General features: G+C 38.3%; 1 protein-coding gene across 4 annotated transcripts in view; it reads right to left on the minus strand.

The window, feature by feature from the left end:
- LOC136845862 (protein mono-ADP-ribosyltransferase PARP3-like) overlaps positions 1-23,727 on the minus strand; it is an 81,461-nt gene that overhangs the window by 36,038 nt on the left and 21,696 nt on the right. For 3 of the 4 annotated variants that reach the window (XM_067116281.1, XM_067116296.1, XM_067116306.1), the window contains exons 3-4: positions 21,010-21,118; positions 6,635-6,760 (exon numbers count right to left, since the gene is read on the minus strand). In XM_067116281.1, the coding sequence (XP_066972382.1) occupies positions 6,635-6,760; positions 21,010-21,118 (235 nt within the window). Of the gene's footprint in view, positions 1-6,630; positions 6,761-21,009; positions 21,119-23,727 lie in introns of all 4 variants that reach the window. The other variant, XM_067116290.1, reaches the window with a different exon arrangement.

Here is a 23,727-nt window from a genome sequence, read left to right on the forward strand (position 1 = left end):
GACGCAGGCAGCAGCGTACAATCAGGCAGCGAGAGAGACCAAATTACAATAGACCAACTCTTTCCCTCCATCTCTTTATCCCATCTTCTAGTTAAAAAATAAAAGAGAATGATAAAAGTATTGTTAGTAACATTATACTCTTGCGTAAATCGTACAGCCATAAACAATGAACAAGAAGCTGTTGTTTTGCTTGTAACTGAATCGGATAACAACAGCCGTTTTGTTGTATTTCAACCATCGCACAGTAGTAAACAATACCACAGTTACAGTACAGATGACATTAAGCAGAATAGAACTGATATATCTTTACATATACCCTTATTCAGTATGGCGAAAAGATTGGCAAGGAAATATACTGCTAAATTTAAGCTGCAAGTTGTAGCTGAAGCTGAGAAAACAATGTTCAAGTTGCTAATGACTATAAATTATCGTGCATCAGCAACATGGATGAAACTTGACCGTAATTAAAACTGGAGAGAAAGTATTTTAATCAAAACTACTGGGCATGAAAGAACACATATTACTGCTGTTTTTACGCTGATAAACGATAAATATGTAAAGCTCGTATTATGATGAAATCAAGTGAAAATAGCAAACGGAATCTTGATTTTTTTTTACACAAAACAAACATGCCCCAAACAGCCAATGTCATCTATTAACGAAAAAATAGCTAAATTAATTTCACAACGACGTATTTAAGTTATATTTCACCTTAAAAACATTTTGTATAACAAAAAATAACCTTGCCCTATATAAATAAAGTATCTAGAGATTCATTTACGTTAACTAGTAGCAAAAAAAGCGCTCTGAACTGAGTTAAATACAAATAAATAACCTTATCACATAATACAGTTTCCAAACCAAAACATTGATTGCTATGATCGCAATTTATTATACAAAAGCAATATAAGAATACAGTATATACAATATTATTGGATACAGTGAATTAAAGCACAATATTTTAAAAGATCCATGGAAAAGATGCATATTCATTATGTTGATGTTTGTATAATACGATATTAATATGTGAATATAGAGTACAGTATAATGTAGGCTAGGCTACCATATATGTATATGATACCATAGTGTAGGCTAAGCTAATTCTTGTTTGTTATTCAATTTCTCTTTGTACTGAATTGTGTAGGCTAAGCTAATTCTTGTTTGTTATTCAATTTCTCTTTGTACTGAATTATCATAAGTCACTCTGCATGAACCTCCAGAATTAGCTGATGATAATTATTATACTGTGTCTGTATAAAGTATACATTATATTGTAGCCTATACATGGTACTGATGGGTTTCTTGGAACCTAACCCCATTGTAAGTAGGACAATTCCTGAATAAGCATTTTTAGTTTTTTTGTGTGTTTGAACTATCAAAATAGGCAGTTCTAAGTGTTTTTAGAAGGGTTCTAAGTATTCCCGGATTTTAGCTATTCGCGTGGGAGGGGGTGTGGTACACCATCCCCCATGAATATGGGGGGTTTGCTATATAACTCTTTTCGCTAGAAGAGCCGACATCTTTTCCACAAGTAACAAAAACCTCTCGGAACCTAACAAGTAGGTTGTCAATGAGACGGGCATTGATACGAAGGGAGTATTCCCCCTGAATGGGTCAGAGTACCCTCTTAGAGTACTATCGAGACCCACTGGTCTACTCCTCTGGCTTCCCATTTCTCCCAAAAGTGTAGAAGTCCTGCTCCTACTGGCACACGGAGGACTGGATTCTCATTTACGAGAGGAAGGCTTTGAGGGGAGACTTTTTGGCTGGGTGTGCTGCACACAGATTACAGCGCGGTCTAGTGTAGAATCTTGTCTTGTTGCCCAGAAAAGGTTGCTGCTGCAAAGGAGGGGTCGACTTCGTAGTGAAAGAAGGAAGGTCCTTGGAGCGTTTGGCTGACTGGGCTAACAAATCCTGTGTTGATTTTTTCTGAAGCTCCGACGCTATTTCTTGGACCATGGCTGGAGGGAAGAGGTGTACGTGGTCCAAAGGAGAAAAAGAGAAGTGCCAACTTCTGAGATGTAGTCACACCATTGGTGGTAAAAGAGCACCAAAGTTCACGTTTCTTCAGGACACCCATCATGGATAAAGAAGCTGGTTCCATTGAGCCATCCCTGATAGCTTTATATGCGCAAGATATAATCCCCTGCCAGTCTGCAGGCAAGTCCTCTGACATATCCTTGCAGTCTTTGATTTTCTTTGCCAGTGCTCCCTCAGTCCAGTCCAAAAAGCTTAGGACCTCAAAAACCTTAAAACATATTCTTGATGATGTGGTCAAGCTCAATGGTCAAGAACATAACCTTAGCTGAAGCAAAGGCTGACCTCCTATTAGAGTCAATCAGACAGGAGAGGTTCCCTGGGAGAAGGCAGCAACTCCCATGGAGTGAGCTTCTCCTCTAGCATACGCTTGCTATCTCTTAGAAGCGAGATGGGCGGGTGGAATGCAGAAGGCAGCTTTTGCAGGTGAGAAAAAGGACAGAAAGGCGACCAAAAAATACCTAAGGAGATTGGGGAAGGGCATGGAAGGAGGAGGCTGGTCTAATACTGTACCTCTTCCTCTGAAGAAATTGGTGAAGGCGCCAAGTTAGGAGGATCCTGTGTTACTGCTTGATTTTTCTGCAAGAGGTTCGACTGCGCTGAATAGCATCCGTCGACAAAGTATGCTGTATGGGGCCGATGGCGGATGAAGGAATCAACGGTAGAGAGGGCGCCAGGTGCTCGGTTGGGCGCTTGGGGAGTGATGCTGGAAGATTTGAGTTTAGCACCAGACGAACAGGAGTTGGCACCAGGCGCTTGGTGGGTGCTGAGCAGTCGGTTGGTGCTAGGTAGTCAATGGGTACTCGGTGCTAGGAAGCAGCTAAATACTCTTAATCCATTGGGCGCTTTTCACATGAGGATGGGCACTTCCGTAAGAAGGTTGGGCGCTTGGACGGCGAATACTGTCGATGAGGCAAAGATCGTTCAGGGCTAGCCCAAAATCTACAGGAAAGTCGAGGAATGCGCTCAATATCCTTTGCACGCTTGCAAGGAGGTGGGGAAGCATGGTCAGGAACTGTTACACGCCTCTTGAGAGAATGAGAGATCTCATAAAAGCACCCTCGGCGCCTCTTGTCCGAATCGGAGTCCGAAGAACTAGAAGAAAAGTCATACACTTCCTTACGGGTGCCTTTCAAGTGGCTGTCCACCGAGTCCTGGGACCATTCAACTGGCTCGGTTGGGGGTCACCTACCTGTGGGCAAACCCCACTGACCTCCTTTGGACTACCAGGATGCCTTCTACCTGGTGCATGGAAACCTGGCAGTGACCTTGGTCTAAGAGTACCGGTGGGGCGAGTAAGCACCTCCCCCACTAACACTTCACTAACACTTGCACTTTTAACACCGGATTGATCCATAAGTACTCTAATCGACGCACTTAACTGTTCCATAGTCATAACAATGAGCCCAAACTTCATATCAACACGGGCTTCTAGACTAGCAACGGTGTCAGGCTCGGAACCATAGGGGCCGGGTGGATTCGATAGGTAGAGGACTGGTTAAAGGGGAAATAGGAGTAGGAGAGGGAGACACAACAGGTAAATTGGTATTTGGCGATTTAGGAGAACATTCTACATTAGCTACATTCCTACCCTCAGCTCTTAAGAGCCGCTTTCCTCTTCCTGTCTCGTTCTAACTTATCTAAGTGAGATTTTAAAGTTTTCCACCTACCTTGATCCCAGTCTCTACACTTGATACATGTCAAGTCAATAGAGCAAGTTTGTCCCCTACAATTACAGTAAACCGCCGCATTCCCCCGCAAATAGCTAAAACCCGCGAATACTTAGAACCCTTCTAAAAACACTTAGAACTGCCTATTTTGATAATTCAAACACACAAAAAAAAACTATAAAAATAATTATACAGGTATTATCCTACTTAGATGGGGTTAGGTTCCAAAAAACCCATCATTTGCTTGAAAAAACGTATCTCGAATATAGCCTAGCCTACACTAGGGTATTCAGTACCATGTATACATATATGGTAGCCTACCCTACACTATAAAGTATACTCTATACATACACAGTACTGTATAGTAATTATTAATATTAGCTAATTCTGGAGGTTCATGCAGAGTGATTTATGATAATTCAGCACAAAGAGAAATTGAATAACAAACAACAATTAGCTTAGCCTACACTATGGCATATTGTATACAGATACGGTAGCATAGCCTACATTATACTGTACTCTATATTCACATATTAATATTGTATTATACAAACATCAACATAACGAATATGCATCTTTTCCATGGATCTTTTAAAATGTTATGCCTTAATTCACTGTATCCAATAATATTGCATATATTCTTATGTTGCTTTTGTATTATAAATTGAGATCATAGTGATCAATGTTTTGGTTTGGAAATCAATTACGCGATAAGTTTATTTTGCTTTATTTAACTCAGTTCAGAGGGCTTTTCTTGCTTCTACTTAGCGTAAATGAATCTCTAGATACTTTATTTATATGGGACAAGGTTATTTTTCGTTATACGAAGTGCTTTCAGGTCGTAATATAACTTAAATACGTCTTGTTGTGAAATTAATTTAGCTATTTTTTTCGTTAATAGATGATGTGGGCCGTTTGGGCATGTTTGTTTTGTGTAAAAAAAAAATCAAGATTCCGTTTGCTATTTTCACTTGATTTCATCATAATACGAGCTTTACATATTTATTGTTTATCAGTGTAAAAACAGAACAGCAGTAATATGTGTTCTTTCATGCCCAGTAGTTTTGATTAAAATACTTTCTTTCCCATTTTAATTACGGTCAAGTTTCATCCATGTTGCTTATGCACGATAATTTACAGTCATCAGCAGCTTGAACATTGTTTTCTCAGCTTCAGCTACAACTTGCAGCTTAAATTTAGCAGTATATTTCCTTGCCGATCTTTTCTCCATACCAAATAAGGGTATAGTGTAAAGATATATCAGTTCTATTCTGCTTAATGTCATCTGTACTATAACTGTGGTAATTGTTTACTACTGTACGATGGTTGAAATACAAGCAAAACGGCTGTTGTTATCCGATTCAGTTACAAGCAAAACAACAGTTTCTTGTTCGGCTGTTTATGGCTGTACGCATTTACGCAAGAGTATAATGTTACTAACAATACTTTTATCATTCTCTTTTATTTTTTAACTAGAAGATGGGATAAAGAGATGGAGGGAAAGAGTTGGTCTATTGTAATTTGGTCTCTCTTTCCGCCTGATTGTGAGTTGCTGCCTGCGCCCGCGCAAAATTTAAAAATATTTTATAAATATTGTCATATCAGTATTAATTGCTTACCCATTGCAAAAATCGAATTATTATCGTAATTATTGTAGCTTTCGAGCACTACCTCAATGTTTTAATAATTTTATCACAAAAAGTGCATTTAATCATGAAAATGAGATGAAAATACAATAATTAGTGAATATTTCTCAGTGAAAAATACCGTGAATGGGCGAATTTTCAGCGAATAATCTGTATGTATCCATGAATAAGTGAGTCCGCGATTCGTGAGACCACGAATACAGGGGGTTTACTGTAGTACAGATTGTGTGAGAGTCATAAGATGCTTTTGGAAGTCTAGTTTTGCAGCCTTTGCTGCAAAACCGGATACTAGAAGAGCTAGTGTCAGATATCATCGTGAAAAGTCAAAATCAGGCAATAATTGAATCCTAGGCTATTTAAAAATAGCTTAAATACTACCAAAAGTTTGGAATTCGTCACCAAATGAAGAAAAAGAGCAACCATCCGGCGACCAATCTAGAAACAATAGCTGATGTAACAACTGAACTACAGTCATTAAGCAGCAGAAACGGACTGACGCTATTCAGCGGTGTTGTACCCTTCCTCCCCCAGTAGAGGGCGGGACCTATAACCTACACTAAAACAACTGAATGCTCCCGCAAATTTAAAATTTTTAGCTGCCGTGTGAGGCTATGTAATTACTTGGTAAGTTACATATATAAAAACTTTCATTATGCTTGTGACATTCAAAATTCTTTTCATTACACTTTGTGCAGGTCAGTCTCTCCTCAATAAAACAACTTACAATCCAGTATGTGTGAAGAAAATCTTGAGAATCTTCCACTTTACATAATTTTTTTTGCTAATTTACTTTACCATAACTACTGTGTCATACATGTATGTGATGCTAACATCCAAGATAAGTTCCTGAGAGCAGTACTTTAGGTAGAGTAGACTTTAAGTGGATGTTAGGTAAACTGAATGTTAAGTTGACATCACAGAAATACTATACATAATACAATATGCACATTAAGGAAAATTTCCTCACTAATAAAAAACATACTTTACTTAAATGGAAATCAGGACTATAGCCACACTGTCTTTAAGTAGCCGAGGCATCACATAACAGCAGCTTCATTAACAACTATATATTGATGTTATGCATTTTTAAACATACATAAGAGCAGCTTCATTAACATTTATCTATCACTGTTATGCACTTTTAAAAAGATTCCCTATTATGATGACGACAGTAGTCTTTGTCAAGCTTCAGGATATTCAGTATATCTTTAACAATATATCAATTACGCTCAAGAAAAAGGGTCTTATTTTATCACCATCAACAACAATAACAATACTTGCCTCAGCTCCCCAACGTGCAAAGAAAATGCACCTATCCTTGAAGGTAGCTATCTGCATCAAGTAAAACTCTGTTCCATCTTCACCGTCAATGCATAGCTTACAAGTGAAGTCTTCATGTATTCTTGCCTGAGGAGAAAAAAATTCACTAAAGTTCATAGATGTAATAGTAATTTATAAAATGCCTAAATGCATTATAATTAATATATACTGGGTATATAAACATGTGCAAGCATACCTCCTTAAAAGTGTACAATCTCCACATGTAGCTTAATATCATCACTGCAATCGATTTGGGACCACCTTGACATGGTGAGGGGGCTCTTGAACACCAGGAATCTGTTCCCGGGTTTGAGTCCAAGAGTCCCATATATACCATTATATATTTCTTTGAATTAATTTTTGTGGAATTTTCCACTTTGCTAAAATTTATTGGACCTGATAATTAAGAAAAGATATCATAACTGGTACTGGGTTTATATCCGAAGCTAAATAGTAGGAACTGTGGTAAGACCATCAACTGCCCGATAATGTTTGGACCTGAGAGATATCAGGCGGAACTATTCTTTAGGGTTAGACCACGGATTCCAGGGGGGTCTGGTTCTGGGGATAGGACTCTCAGCATTCTATCTGGTTTGCCCATAACATGATTAGAGTGGGGATGATAGTATTCTCGAAATACCTTCGGTCCAGCAAAGCAGGTTTGGCTTACACTTGGGCCACTATCATCATGTTGTGCCATCCCCTGTGGGGTATGGCAGGGACGTGGACATTTGGGAGTCGGTTCTCACTTGTGCCATTGGTGGAAGAATAAACCCCATGAAAGCCTGATGATATCTTTTAAAGGTTTTCAGGTTTATTATTATTTTTTTTTTACCCCTCTCAAATCTTTATGTCTAGTATTTATATGGATTCGAGTACCCCTGACCCTCTGATGGTGCTGTTCTGGCACAGATGACGACCTTTGCACCCACCTTTGAGATTGAAATTTCTCCAAAGGTTGATGACTTCTCCAAAAATAAATTGACAAAAATATCCTGATCCCCTCCTGAATTCCCCTCCCCTGGACCCTCTAGCCATGCTTCATTGATGACTACTTCAAGCAAGGACACGGACTTCTCTAAGAAATCTTCAGCCAAAATTAAATCCTCAACACAGCCAGGTTGTGTGAAAAATTTGAGAATGCTCCATGTCGAAGACTTACCAGTCAGTTGTGATTAGGAAATGATCTTGACAGCTCTGAAATCATTTGGAACTGTTGTATAAATCAGGATGAACTTTATTGATATTGAATCTAAATGGGAAACTTGGGTTACCTTTAGTAGCCATGATGAGGCTCTAAAGGCTAGTAGTATGATAAGTGCCATACAAACAGGTCAAGCTACAGTATGAGGAGCCTTAACAGACAAAGTTCCCAAAGACATGGACATTTATGTGCCATCTAAATGGGCTCAGGATAAACCCCGAGAGAAATCGGAATGCAGAAGTAAAGACTCCTAAACCTCCTATGTGGCTGGTAGCTTCAGCCAAGGAGGAAAATTATAAATACTATAAATTTTGCAGGTTTCTTCAGAAAAAGGTGGGAGGAATAAAGAGCGGTGATATTTCTCGTTTTGGGAAGAACACTGTTCTTATTCATGTCAAATCCACAACCCACGCATATATGCTGACCTTATTGAACATAAAAAATGATGAAATGATTACGAAGATCAAGCCTCACTTAAGCTTTAGTTATGGGAAAGGAGTACTATTTGTTAAAGACCTTAATGACATAACAGAAGAAGAAATTCTGGAAATGAGTCCCACTTCAGTTTGGAGAGTGTAAAAGGCAGCTATTGCCAACATGATCATTTTACCCTTTGTAGACTCTGAAGTACCTTCTCATGTCATATTTGAAAATGAAAGGGTACAAGTACATCCTTTCCAGCAAAGACCAATGCTTTAAGTTTGGCCACCCATCAAAAACTTGCGAAAATGCTAAAATTTGTTTAAATTGCTCTGGTGTCCATCATGATGATAAACGTAATAGAAAAGCAAAATGTGTTAATTGTCAACTGAAACAAAACCAATAACAAAAACTGCGAAACTTACAAATTTGAACTGTCTGCACTAAATAAAGCCAATGCAGATCATATGAGCCCAGTTTTGCAAAAAGACAATTAGGACAACAACCTAGGAGCTATGCTCAAGTTCTTAAGCCACAACCCCTACCTACCACTAGGGGTGCAGTGGCAGCACCCTCTAATGTAGCAGGTGCATCAACCCCTGTGGTAGTGGCCCAGCCATCTGGGTCAGGTGCTTGGCCTGTTGAGGCTAGAGCACAAGCCTCCAAGGAGGATAAGATGGCACTTAACCCAACCACGTTGGAATTGTCTCAGGCAGAGTCTTTGCCTGATTTAATGGAGAATGAGGAGCAAAAGCAACAAAAGAGGAGACGTTCCCCCTCTTCCTCTCCTCCCTCAAATCCAATTAAACATGCATCACTTAGTAATAGATACAAAGTACTAAGCTCCGTGCAAGAACCCCAGCGTGAAATTAAACAAATTGACAAGAAAGGGAAACAAAATGACACCAGTAAATCAACAGATAATAAACCAAACCTGTCAAGACCAATCCTTTCCAAATCGTCTCTTGATAATACTCAAAAACAAAAGAGAGTAAATGAGAAGGTTAAATTACAGCATATATAATTCACCACCAATGGGAGATAGAGCTAAGGGAGGTGCAGCAATTATTGAGCATAAGTCGTTGCAACGCCTTACTATCAATTAATACTCATCTCCAAGCTGTAGCAGTAACTTTCATTTTTGACTAGCAAATTACAGTTTCCTCCATTTATCTTCCCCCCGATTTGGATTTCACTTATAATGATATTCATTTACTGATCAATCAGCTTCCTACTCCTTTCCTGCTTGGTGATTTTAATGCTCACAACCCCATTTGGGGTGGGAACACGACAGATGCCAAGGGTAGGATGTTGGAGGGTATTATGGATGGTCATAATATCACTATACTCAATAATGGAGCCATGACATACCATACCATCTACTCCAATACTTATTCGGCTATCGATCTGAGCTTTTGTTCATCTAGTGTTCACACTGATTATGAATGGTCAGTAAATGAATATCCAAATGGGAGTAACCCACTTCCCAATTCATATAAAATCAGTTAAGGATCAGCCATCTGAGCCACCTCCCAAATGGAAGGTAGATGAAGCAGACTGGAAGAAATTTAGTGAGTCTGTTCTCATGGGCAAGAATGTAAAATCATTTCCATCCATCTCAGAGGCATATAATTACTTCAGTGACACCACCATCATCAACAGTGCAATTGCCTCTATTCTAACAACAAAAGGGAAGCCCTCTAGACCAGCAGTTCTTTGGTGGAACAAAACCTGTAGTAGCATGAGAAAGATCACTAGAAAATGCTACAGAAAGTATAAGAAGAGTGGAACTGCCCAAGCCAAAGTTATTTACCACCATGTTGTGGCCAAGCAAAATAAATATTTTAAAAAATCAAAAAGAGTGTCATGGATGTACTACATTAATGGCATTAGCTCAAAAACACCATTCAGAATGATTTGGAAGAAAATTAAAAAACTAAATGGCAAGTTTGACCCTGACCCTTTGCCCACCCTCAAGATAATTGGTGACCTAATCACCCACCAGAGAGGGGCGCAGAAAAATTACGAGAACATTTCTCGAGAATATCGAGTAGTGAGAACTATTCTCTAGAATTCCAAGATATTAGGAATGCCCAGATTTCTCTTGATTTAAGTGAAAATAATTTTGCATATAATGCAAAATTTACACTACAGGAACTCAAAGATGCCTTGCAGAATACCAAACCATCAACCCCTGGTGAAGATCAACCCCTGGTGAAGATAAAATACTTTATGAAATGCTGAAACATCTCCCAGAAAAGTCAAAGAAATTTCTTTTAGACATAACATATGAAATCTGGGAAACTGATATTATTCCTAAGAGCTGGAAATTATCACTAATCCTCCCTATGAAAAAACCAAACAAGGAACCTGCTTTACCCAGCAGCTACAGACCAATAGCTCTCACCAGTTGCGTTTGTAAGCTGATGGAAAAGATGATTAACACCAGACTTGTATGGCACTTAGAAACAAATAAACTGCTTTCTCCATTCCAGTTTGGCTTTAGGAAAACTAGATCTACTTTAGATCCCTTGCTCAGCCTCTCAAACCAAATACAAGGTTTTGCTAAACAGAGCCAAACAACAGGAGTTTTATTTGGTTTGAAAAAGGCATATGACACCACATGGTATTATATAAGATGGAGCATTAAAGGAAAAATTATCAGATTTATAAATTCGTTTTTATCAGCAAGATATATAAAGGTACGAGTTGGGAATCATGTATCACGACCTTTCTTACAAGAAGAGGGTGTTCCTCATGAGGGTAGTGTCCTTAGTGTCACTCTCTTTGCTATTGCCATTAATGAGTATTAGAAAAGCTATCATCACCAGTAAAAGGCTCTGTATTTGTAGGTGATCTGGCTCTGTACTGCACAGGATGTGATGCAGCACCTACTAGCAGGTTCATACAAAGAGTCATCAATAAAGTAAGCAAGTGGGCTAATGAGCAAGGGTTTTGATTTTCTGAATCTAAAACTGTTGCTGCTCTGATCTGCAAATGCCGAACTAAGGAAACCATTCCAACTCTTACCTTAAATGGAATTATTTTACCTTACTCTACTGAAGTAAAATTTTTAGGAATGGCCTTCGATGACACGCTCACTTGGAATAATCATGTAGACCAGTTAAAAGTGAAAGTGAAGAGATCACCATATATTTTAAAAGTAGTGTCTAATTTTAGTTGGGGTGCTGACAAGATATCGTTGTTAAAGCTTTATAATGCAGTATGTTTATCTACGTTAGACTATGGCTGCCAAGTATGCTCATCTGCTTCAAAGACTAAACTTAAGAAATTGGACGCTGTGCATAATATGGGGCTAAGAATCTGCACTGGAGCTTTTAGAACTCCACCCACTGAAAGTATTTATGTAGACTCCCATCAGTCACCACTGGACTTATGGAGGCAGGAGCTAGGTCTAAGACACACCTTGCAGCTGAAAAGCTCAAAGGAGAATCCTTCTTTTGATATCTTAAAACAGTGTGACTCAAGTCTTTTTGGATCTAGATCTTCCATACAATTTCAAATCAGACAGCTGGGTGAACTGGAGGATGAAAGGATAAAAATGCAGTAGATCCTACAAGTTAAACGTCCTGCTATCCCCCCATCATTTATTCCAGCAATAGATGTCTGCATTAAAGAGAAAAGAAGAAAGGTCGTCCGGAAGAAGTCAAAAACAACTTTTTGGAGCATGATGAGAGGCATATAAATGACAGGAAAATCTATACTGACGGATCAAAATCGGAAGATGGAGTAGGATGTGCATTGGTGTGTGAGGGGGAGTCATATATAAAAAAGTTACTAGATTCCTCATCCATATTCACCGCTGCAGCAACAGCCATAGTTGATGCTTTAAATCTTACATCTGAAAAGAAATTTAAATCCACAGTAATATCTAGTGACTCAAGGAGTGTTTTAGAAGCCCTAAAGAATTTTAAACCCTACCCATCCCTTAATTCAAAAGGTTCAGGAATGGCTTTTTTTATCATTCTGTTCACCACAAATATGACATTTTTATAATAAAATAAAGTTTATATATATAATTACCAAATAATTACATAGCTATAGCTTCTACTTTACGTGGCAGCTCAAAATTCCAAATTCGCGGTAGTGCTCTTTTGTTTTGGGTGTAGGTATACCACCCCGCCCACTATCGGGGAAGAATAGGTACAATGTAGCTAAAGAGCTCAATTCGTTTATGCTCTATGTCCATGAGCGGGGAGGAGGGAGGGCTCTGATCATGTAATTATCTGGTAAGTATAAAAACTTTATTTTATTATAAAAAAATGTCTTTTTTATACAAGTAACTTACCAAATAATTACATAGCTGAATCCCACATTGATTGGAGGTGGGATGAATGGACATATACTATCCCAAAAAAAACTCTGATATGGAGAAGAATTTGGAATAGAACATTAGCTAGCATTTTCAAATGCTTGTTGTAACCTTACCTGTGAGGGAGCAATAGCAGATGGGTACTTCCCAAGAAGTACAACTATCCTTATTCAAGGAGAGTGGATAGAGGAAAAGAAGGCATTCCTCCTATCCTTCATCCCCCAATACCATGCCAGCTGCGAAGAACGGACCTAAAGTACTGCATTGTTCATACACCATTTCAATGTCCCATAAGTAAAACATGGCAAACAATGACTTGCACCTCCAAAATGCTGTTTGCAAAATTGAAGAGAGAGACAGATTACGTCTGAAAGCCAAAGACATCGCCACGGCTCTTATTTCGCAGAGCCTTTACTTTACACAAAGGGTAGTAAATCATCTTGAACTCCAGTGTGCTTCAGTACAGATCTTAAAAAGAATGATAATGCATTCTTGGACAAGAATGACACAGGGTTCTTCACAGGACACACAAAGATTAGGGCCGATCCTCTAAGGTTTTGGTTCTCTCAAGGTATACTCTCAAAGCTCTTACAGGACAGAGGACTTTCTCTTGATCGGATGGGCCTGGTACTTCTGACAGGCTCTTGATTGCAAAGGAGTGAGGCCAAGGGTTAGCCGGGTCCTCATTCTTGGCCAAAAAATCCAAAATTTGCAAATATACTGCATTGCCTTGTGAGAAACCTATCCTTTCATCAATGTCATGAAGCTCGCTGGCTCTCGTGGCTGTAGCCAGTGTCATCAAGAATAATGTCTTCTTTGTAAGATTCCGAAGTGATGACGAGTCCAAAGGTTCAAACGGTGATCCTGACAGCCAGTTGAGGACCACATCCAAGTTCCAGGCAACTCCCGAGGGTTTAACTTGCTTACTAGTATTCAAATGTTTGATTAAATCACTGATGTCTTGGTTTGAAGACATGTCTACTCCTCTATGTTTGAATACTGAACTCAACATCGCTCTGTAACCCTTGATGGTAGATGTTGTGAGTCCTTTCGATGTTCTAAGGTATAATAGAAAATCTGCAATTTGGGCTACAGACATTTGAGAAGAGGAGCTATTTTGCTCCTGGGACCACTTCCGAAACACTGTTCACTTGGATTGGTGGACTGCAGAGTAAGATTGTGCTTGCACTTAGCAATAGCATCTGCAGCCTTTCTTGAAAATCCTTTCGCTCTGACAAGCTCCCTGACAGTCTGAAGCCTGTCAGCCTGAGAGTGGATAACCCTTGATGGTAACGGAGGAAGTGTGGCTGTTTGAGAAGACTTCTCTTCTGACGAAGCAGCCTTGGGAAGTCCGTCCAAAGGCTCAACAGATCGGGAAACCACTCCTTGTGTGGCCAAAAGGGAGTGACTAAGTTCACTGACACATTGTTGTGTGCATTGAACTTTCTTAACACTTCCCTCAACATACTGAAGGGAGGGAAGGCGTGAAGGTCAGGGGTTGACCAGTCCTGCAACATGGCATCTGTTGCCCATGCTTGCGGATCTGGAGCCGGGGAACAATACAATGGAAGACGGTAGTTCCTTGACGCAGCAAACAGGTCTATTGATGGCTTTCCCACAGCCTCCACAGGTCGGTGCACACCTGTGGAGTGAGTGTCCATTCCGTCAGTAGGACCTATTTGCCATGACTCAATTTGTCTGAAAGGACATTCATCTTGCCCTGAATGAAGCAGGTCACTAATTGGGTCTTGTTACTCCTTGCCCAAAGAAGAAAATCCTTTGTCGCTTCGTAGTGTAAAATAATGGGTCCCTCCTTGGTTCTTGATATAAGCCAGGGCGGTCATGCTGTCCAAATGAACCGCTACTGTCTTGTGGATGGTTAGCATTGCAAAGTGTTGAAGTGCCAGATAAATCGCTTCTAATTCCTTTACGTTGATGTGGAGGTTTCTTTCGGTAGGCGACCAAGTTCCTGACACCTCCATGTTGTTGAGAAGGGTTCCCCAACCCAGATCTGAAGTGTCTGAGTACAACGTTAGGTCGGGGTTCGTTGGAGCCAGAGACCTTCCTGTTGTGAATCTGTCTTCTGCTAGCCACCACCGGAGGTCCTCTTTTATTTGGGGAGCGATGTTGAAAATGAATGAGTCCAGGAATGACTTCCTTTTCCAATTGGCCTTGAGGTAAAATTGCAGTGCTCTTGTATGTAGCCTGCCAAATGGAACAAACTTCTCTATGGAAGAGGGGGTTCATAGAAGACTCATCCAGGCGTTGGCTGAGCAGGAGTGGCGAGTTACAAAGTCCTGGGCTTTCCTGCAGCAAGTTAGTATCCTTTGTTGGGATGGAAAAGCCTGAAAACTCTGAGAGTCTATCACTATCCCCAAATATAGAATAGACTGAGTCGGGACTAACTGTGATTTTTGAAGTTTATTAAAAGGCCTGAATCTTGGGCGAGACGAAGAGTTTTCTGCAGGTCCTCCGTGCACTGAGATCTCAAGGGGGAGCATAGGAGCCAATTGTCCAGGTACAGAGAGATGTTTATCCCCATAAGATGTAGCCATTTCGCTAAGGGAGTGAGTACCCAGGTAAAAACTTGAGGGGCCGTGGAGAGTCTGAAACAGAGTGCCCGAAACTGAAAGACTCTGTCCTGGAACACGAATCTCGGATACTTCCTAGAGTCCAGGTGAATTGGAATGTGGAAGTAAGCATCTTCGATGTCAATCGTAACTATCCAGTCTCCCTGATGGATGGCTGACAAAACTGACTGATTCGTCTCCATTTTGAACTTCATTATTTGAACGAAGAGGTTCAGGGCACTGATGTCCAGGAAAGGTCTTTATCTTCCCGATGACTTGGGAACCACGAAGAGGCGGTTGTAAAACCCCCCCACATTTACATCCTCGACTACTTCCACGGCTCTCTTTTCTAGTAGGGCTGACACTTCCTGAGTAGGCTGTTAAGCTGATGGGAGAGGTTACTAAGGGAGGTTTCTCCCTGAAAGGGATAGCATAGCCTTCTTTCAATACTTTCAGTACCCACGGCTCCACATTCTTCTTTTTCCATTCTGTCCAGAAATGGGAAAGTCTTGCTCCCACTGTAACACGGAGGGCGGATGTAGCACTTTCTAAGTGTTGTCTTGTTAACCAGCAAACGCCCTGGCTGGATGTATCATGCGTCGACTAAAATTGTCTGTTGGTGCCAAGTGGGCGTGCACCGTACATCGACTTCAAAAAAATTTCAACCTTGGTCAACTTTGACTTGACGAAATGGTCGAAAAAATGCAATTGTAGCTAAAACTCTTACATTCTAGTAATATTCAATCCTGTACCTTCATTTTGCAACAAATTGGAAGTCTCTAGCACAATATTTCGATTTATGGTGAATTTTTGAAAAAAACTTTTTCTTCTTGACGTATACGGGTGTAACTCAGCCGAAAATTTAATAAATTCTTTTGTTATTTTGTCGTAATTTTTGCACTGTTCTATATTAACCGTTACATAAAAGTTTTATATATGAAAACAATTTCATGTAAATACAGCAAAATACAACCCATGGTTGTAGCTTTTATCAGTTTGGAAATATTTTCATATAAACCACGATAACTGCCAAAATTTCAACCTTCGGTCAACTTTGACTGACCGAAATGGTCAAAAACAATTTTAAGCTAAAACTCTTACGATCTAGTAATATTCAATCATTTACCTTCATTTTGCACCAATTGGAAGTCTCTAGCACAATATTTCGATTTATGGTGAATTTTTGAAAAAACTTTTTTCCTTCGTCGGCGCCAGAAATTCTTTTGTCATGTTGTCGTAATGTTTGCACTGTTTTATATTAGTCGTTACTTAAAGTTTTATATATGGAAAATAATGCGCAATTTCATGTAGAATACAACAGAAAATAACTCATGGTTGTAGCTTTATCAGTTTTTAAATATTTTCATATAAATCGATAACTGCCAAATTTCAACCTTCGGTCAACTTTAACTTTCGACGAAATGGTAAAAACGCCAATTATAAGCTAAAACTCTTACATTCTAGTAATATTCAATCATGTACCTTCATTTTGCAACAAACTGGAAGTCTCTAGCACAATATTTCGATTTATGGTGAATTTCTGAAAAAAAAAAAAAAAAAAAAATTTTTCCTTAAGTCTCTGCCATGTTTCGGCCGAACATCTCAGAAATTCTTTTGTCATGTTGTGTAATGTTTGCATCGTTTACATTAGTCGTTACATAAACTTTTATATATGAAAATGCGCCAATTTCATGTAGAATACAACAGAAAATAGGTCATGGTTGTAGCTCTTATCAGTTTTGAAATATTTTCACATAAATCACGATAACTGCCAAAATTTCAACCTTCGGTCAACTTTAACTCAACCGAAAGTCAAAAAACGCAATTGTAGCTAAAACTCTTACATTCTAGTAATATTCAATCGTTTACCTTCATTTTGCAATAATTGGAAGTCTCTAGCACAATATTTCGATTTATGGTGAATTTTTGAAAAAACATTTTCCCTTCATCTCGCGCTGTAACTCGGCCGAACATCTCAAGAAATTCTTTTCGTCTACGTTTATCGTAATATTTGCACTGCTTTAAATTAGTCGTTACATAAAGTTTTATATATGAAAATGTGCGTAATTTCATTTACAATACAACAAAAATAACTCATGGTCATAGCTTTTATCAGTTTTGAAATATTTCCATATAAATCATGATAAATAGAAAAATTCGACTTTCGGTCAACTTTAACTTTCGACGAAATGGATTTGAAAAAACTTTACAATTATAAGCTAAAACACTTACAGTCTAGTAATATTCAATCGTTTACCTTCATTTTTGCAATAAATTGGAAGTCTCTAGCACAATATTTCGATTTATGGTGAATTTAAAACAAAACATTTTTTACGTCATGCGTTATGAATTCATGCATCATTTTTTTATAATATTTTCTCTGTGTTGCTTTGATCGTTTTAAAATTTGTTATATACCAAAATTATCGGAATTTAGTGTACAACTAAAAAAAATAACTCATTAGCTTTAACCGTTTTGCTTACAGCGTGATTTGTATACAATTATATACGAGTTTTTTTTTTTGCTGTCATATATTCCAATATTTATATATGATAATGATATTTTTTCATTTCTGATGGTTGCATACTAAACTTCAGGCAATGACAAAAAAATGAGCCAAAAATGAACTCTTAATCTTAAAAAGTAAGCGTGCTGTGATTTTTTTAAAAATTTTTCAGCAGTAACTAACTCACGAATGCCGCTGGCATACGGGAGACGTTTTTGTAAATAGGGCTTCGGCGTTAAAGGGTTAATGGGTTTCCTAGTTGGTCTGGAGGTTCAGAGGCTGGCTCTAGGTCGGAACTGGAAACGACCTCTAGAACCTCAAGAGGGTTGTTGCTGCAGGGGCGACAAAATTCCGGTAGTTGTGCTTGTAGTGGCTCGTGCAGGGAACTTAGTTCTTTTGGTGGACTGAGTGACGAGGTCTTGAGTCAACTCCTGTAGATTAGATCCACTGAAACCCATTCCAGGGTGTCCTGCGAGAACAGACTATTCTTGTCCAGGGGTGCAAAAAGGAGCGAAGAACGTTCCGATAGGGTAACTCCTTTTGCTGTGTACAAGCAACACAAATCTTGTTTCTTAAGGACTCCTGTTGTGAAGATGGTTGCTAGCTCTAGTGCTCCATCACTTACGGCTCTATCCATACATCCCATTACTCCCAGCCAGTCCGATGCGAAGTTCTCTTGAAGGGACGTACAATCTTCCCTTGGCCTGCCAGTTTGCTTCCTCCCATGTTGGCAAGGGGAGTTTAGCAGGAACCTTGGGCTAGGAGCATCGGTGGGACGAACAGCCGCCCCCTCCACTGACACTTCACTCGACACTACACTATTAAATTTGTCCATTAGGACCTTCACAGAGTTCCAAATCTGGGAAACAGTATTGACAAGTAAATTAAATTTTTGATCTACCTGTGCTTCTAAGCTGGCAATGGCACTGGGTTTAGCAGAATGAGAGCTAGGTAATGGAGTGACAGAAAAAGCTGGATGACTGGAAATGGGAGAAAAGGCTGTCACAGGCATTGAAGGGATAGGCATAACATCAATATCAACTCCTGGAGAATGACCTACACTAGCGGAAGCCTTAGCTTCGGCCCTAGCTATAGCTTTTCTAATTCGGTCACGCTGCAATTTGTCTAAGTGTGTCTGTAAAGTCTTCCATTTACTCTTCTCCCAGTCTTTACATTCGTCACAATTTAATTCCGGAGAACAAATTTGTTCCCTACAAGCACAACAAATAGTATGTGAGTCATATTTTGCAGACGTGAGTCTAGTTTTGTAGCCTTTGCTGCAGTACCTAATGCTAGAGAAACTAGAGTCAGACATAATGGTCAAAATTCCAATTAGACAAGTCTCAATCGAAGAAATAATCCAAATTCTAAGCTAGATAGCTGCGCTACCAAAAGCAAAGGGTACTTCACCAAGGACGATCTCCGCTGCTTATAACTGGTGTTCAGCCATTAACTGGCAGAAACAAATTGAGCTCTTTAGCTACGTTGTATCTATTCTTCCCCGATACTGGGGGGATGGGGGTATACCGACACCCAAAACAAAAGAGCGCTACCGCGAATTTCGAATTTTGAGCTGCCGTATAAAGTAGAAACTATAGCTATGTAATTATTTGGTGAGTTACTTATATAAAACAGTAAAGTTTTGTTGGATTCCTGGGCACACTGGTCTAGAAGGGAATGAACTGGCTGATAGTAAAGCACAGGATGCTGCAAGATGTGATTTCTTAACTAATAACGTGCCACATTTGGATATGCGTCTAGTTACTAGACGATACATTAATACGAAATGGCAGCAGAGATGGAGTTCGGGTTTTGATTGTTGGAGTTCGGGTTTTAATTGTAACAGAAGATTTGAGATCATCCTAACACGGCTTAGGATTGGCCATACCCGCTTCACTCATAGCTATATTTGGGAGGGAGCCAGTGCCCTAGTTTGTGCTCACTGTGGTGGTCAGCTATCTGTTGAGTACATGCTGGTGCACTGTCCTAAATTTAATTGCCTTAGGACAAAGTACTTACTACCTGGGAAGACTATTTTAGAAATTTTAAATGATGACGTTGAGGTAGATAACCTTATGGGTTATCTGAAAGAAACTGGTTATTTTAATGAGAAATGATCTTGGTATATTTAATATTTTAGTCACATTTATTTTATATACTAGTTATATATTTTGAAAATAAAAGTTTAACATATAATTATTTTTTGTTGGTTCAATCTAATATAATTTTTCATTATTTATGTTCATTTTTAACACTGAATTTTACTAGTATGTCATCATTCACCTTCAATCACTGCAATCAAAAGCATTAGCTTTTCCTTTTTGGGACTTTTATGAAATGAGGTCTCTCCACTGTTTTCTGTCTTGCGCACTCTCAGCCTAAACTCTAATCATGTCCAGTTCTTTGTCTACTACCTTCTTCTTCCTTGATTTCCTGGGCTTTCTTATTGGTGTTTGTCCTACTACTTTCATATTTACTGCTTTTCCGACCAATTTTTTTCATCCATGTCATCTTGATTTCCAAACCATCTCCATCTTTGAGATGTCTTTTTTCCAGTCTCTGGACACTACATCTCTTCCCAAAGTCCTTATTTATAATATGATCTACCCACTGTACTCTAGGCATGAATTTTAAACATTAAATGTTCCCATTTCAACATCTCTTTCATGTTCCTTGTCAGAGCCTGTTTCTACTGCATACAATAGTACAGGTCATACTTGCCAATCATAAGTTCTCTATACCATGTAAATATTTTTATTTACCAGTAGTCTAGCTATCTTTCTACATTTCACCAGTAGTCTAGCTATCTTTCTACATTTCACCCATGCTGCATCTATTCTTTCTTATTACTCTCTCACCTCCTGCTTCACACTCCACTGTCCTCCCCCCCACCCCCTAGACTAGCAGCAATACTCTGATCTTTTTTAAGATCTGCCTGTCCATCACAACAGTATTTTTGACTCCCCTCTCTTCCCTATTTGCTCTTGTGATAACATCCCTACACCTTTCCCCCAACAGCCACATCGCCACCTTCCCGATTGTACTTTTTCCTTTGCTTATTTTGAGTTCCAGTCCTCTCCTCTCCATTCCATTCTTCTACCTTTAAGATAATTCCATCACCTCTACCTCAGCTTCTACTGTTAATACTAAGTCATCTGCATAATGCAGTTCCTAAGGGCTCCCTTTTTCTGTATTTCTGAAGCTTCTTCCATTGCTATTCATAATAGCAAATGACTCGGCAGTTTATAAAGGAACTCAATAAGCACCAAAAATTTAATGATAAAATATAACAAAATAACTTACGGTGTTATTGGTACGCTCCATAATCACAGCATCAGGTGTGTACTTAAGGCGCTTGTGGGGGAAACTATCATTGTCTTCATCACCATCATGAGGACGTTTTCTCGGAATTCTGTAACAAACAGGATACAACACTTATCACTAAACTAAAATGAATATGGAATGAAATATTCTGTAATGATTGGTTTGGATGGATTTAAGCCACATCTAATCATTGTGGCCTTTGAAATCTACATAATATACCTTTCCAAGGAGTCATCCATAAAGCATGATATGCAAACAAATGTTACAAAAGTAGTTTACTGAGATGTTAAAAAGTAAGCAGAGGATTAATACAAAATGTAAATGAGTCTACCACACAAAACTGAATGTATGTGAACTCTCAAAAATAGACCTTAATAGTTATGACAACAATAAATCCAATATTTATTTTCTTCACTTCTGTTGATCTGGCATACATTATACAAAAACCAGCAGTGTAACTGAACAAAGCTAGACAGCTCAACCAACTGTTAACCCTTAAACGCCTACTGGACGTATCATACATCGACTAAAATTGTCTGTTGATTTGCCAAGTGGACTGCCCCGCACATCGACACAAAAATTTCAACCTTCGGTCAACTTTGACTCGACCGAAATGGTCGAAATTTCTGACGCATTGTAAAGCTAAAACTCTTACATTCTAGTAATATTCAATCATGCACCTTCATTTTACAACAAATTGGAAGTCCTCTAGCACAATATTTCGATTTTTATGGTGAATTTTTGAAAAACTTTTTCTTACGACGCTGCACCTTCCTCGGCGAAAATTTCAGAAATTCTTTTGTCATTTTGTCGTAATTTTTGCACTGTTCTATATTAGCCATTACATAAAGTTTTATATATGAAAATGTGTGCATTTCATGTAAAATACAGCAAAATACAACCCATGGTTGAAGCTTTTATCAGTTTGGAAATATTTTTATATAAACCACGATAACTGCCAAAATTTCAACCTTCGGTCAACTTTGATTTCCGAACTAAATGGTCAAAAACGCAATTGTAGCTAAAACTCTTACATTCTAGTAATATTCAATCATTTACCTTCATTTGCAACCAATTGGAAGTCTCTAGCACAATATTTCGATTTATGGTGAATTTTTGAAAAACTTTTTTCTTACATCCGCCAGAAATTCTTTGCCACGCTGTCGTAATGTTTGCTTCGCTTTATATTAGTCGTTACATAAAGTTTTATATATGGAAATGTGCTAATTTCATGTAGAATACAAGAAAAATAACTCATGGTTGTAGCTTTTTACCAGTTTTGAAATATTTTCATATAAATCACGATAACTGCCAAAATTTCAACCTTCGTCAACTTTAACTCGACCGGAAATGGTAAAAAAACGCAATTATAAGCTAAAACTCTTACATTCTAGTAATATTCAATCATGTACCTTCATTTTGCAACAAACTGGAAGTCTCTAGCACAATATTTCGATTTATGGTGAATTTCTGAAAAAAAAAAACTTTTCCTTATGTTCGCTGTAACCTCGGCCAACATCCAGAAATTCTTTAGATCGTTGTCGTTAATGTTTGCATCATTTTACATTAGTCGTTATAAACTTATATATGAAAAATGTGTGCAATTTCATGTAGAATACAACAGAAAATAGCTCATGGTTGTAGCTTTTATCAGTTTTGAAATATTTTCACATAAATCACGATAACTGCAAGCTAAAATTTCAACCTTCGGGTCAACTTTAACTCGACCAAAATGGTAAAAACGCAATTGTAAGCTAAAACTCTTACATTCTAGTAATATTCAATCGTTTACCTTCATTTGCAATAAATTGGAAGTCTCTAGCACAATATTTCCAATTTATGGTGAATTTTTGAAAAACATTTTCTTACGCCTGCGCTGCACTCAGCCTAACATCTCAGAAATTCTTTCATCACGCTTGTCATAATATTTTCACCGTTTTATATTAGTCGTTACATAAGTTTTATATATGAAAAAATGTGCGCAATTTCATGTACAATACAACAGAAAATAACACATGGTTTAGAAGCTTTATCAGTTTTGAAATATTTTCATATAAATCACGATAAATAGAAAAATTCGACTTTCGTCAATCTTTAACTCGACCGAATGGTTTAAAACTGCAATTTTTAAGCTAAAACACTTACAGTCTAGTAATATTCAATCAATTAGCTTCATTTTTCAACAAACGGGAAGTCTCTAAAGCACAATATTTCGATTTATGGTGAATTTTTTGAAAACATTTTTTTAAATCCATGCGTTTAATTCATGCATCATTTTGTGATAATATTTTCTGTGTTGCTTTGGTCGTTTTACATTTGTTATATACCAAAATCATCGCAATTTAGTGTACAATACAAAGAAAAACAAAATAATCCATTAGCTTTAACGCTTTTGCTCACAGCGATTTGTATAAAATTATATATGAAAATTTTTTGCACTGTCATATATTTCAATATTTATATATGATAATGATATTTTTTTTAATTTCTGATGATTGCATACTAAACTTCAGGCAATGACAAAATAAGGAGCCAAAAATGAACTCTTAATCTTCAAAACTAAGCGTGTTGTGATTTTTTGAAAAAACTTTTTTTCCGCTTCGGCGCTAACTCACCAAACGCCGCCGGCATACGGGAGACGTTTTTGTAAATAGAGGCTCGGCATTTAAGGGTTAAGTAACTTGATCTTCACATAAT

The sequence above is a fragment of the Macrobrachium rosenbergii genome, chromosome 2 (assembly GCF_040412425.1).
Source record: "Macrobrachium rosenbergii isolate ZJJX-2024 chromosome 2, ASM4041242v1, whole genome shotgun sequence".
Lineage (NCBI taxonomy): Eukaryota > Metazoa > Arthropoda > Malacostraca > Decapoda > Palaemonidae > Macrobrachium > Macrobrachium rosenbergii.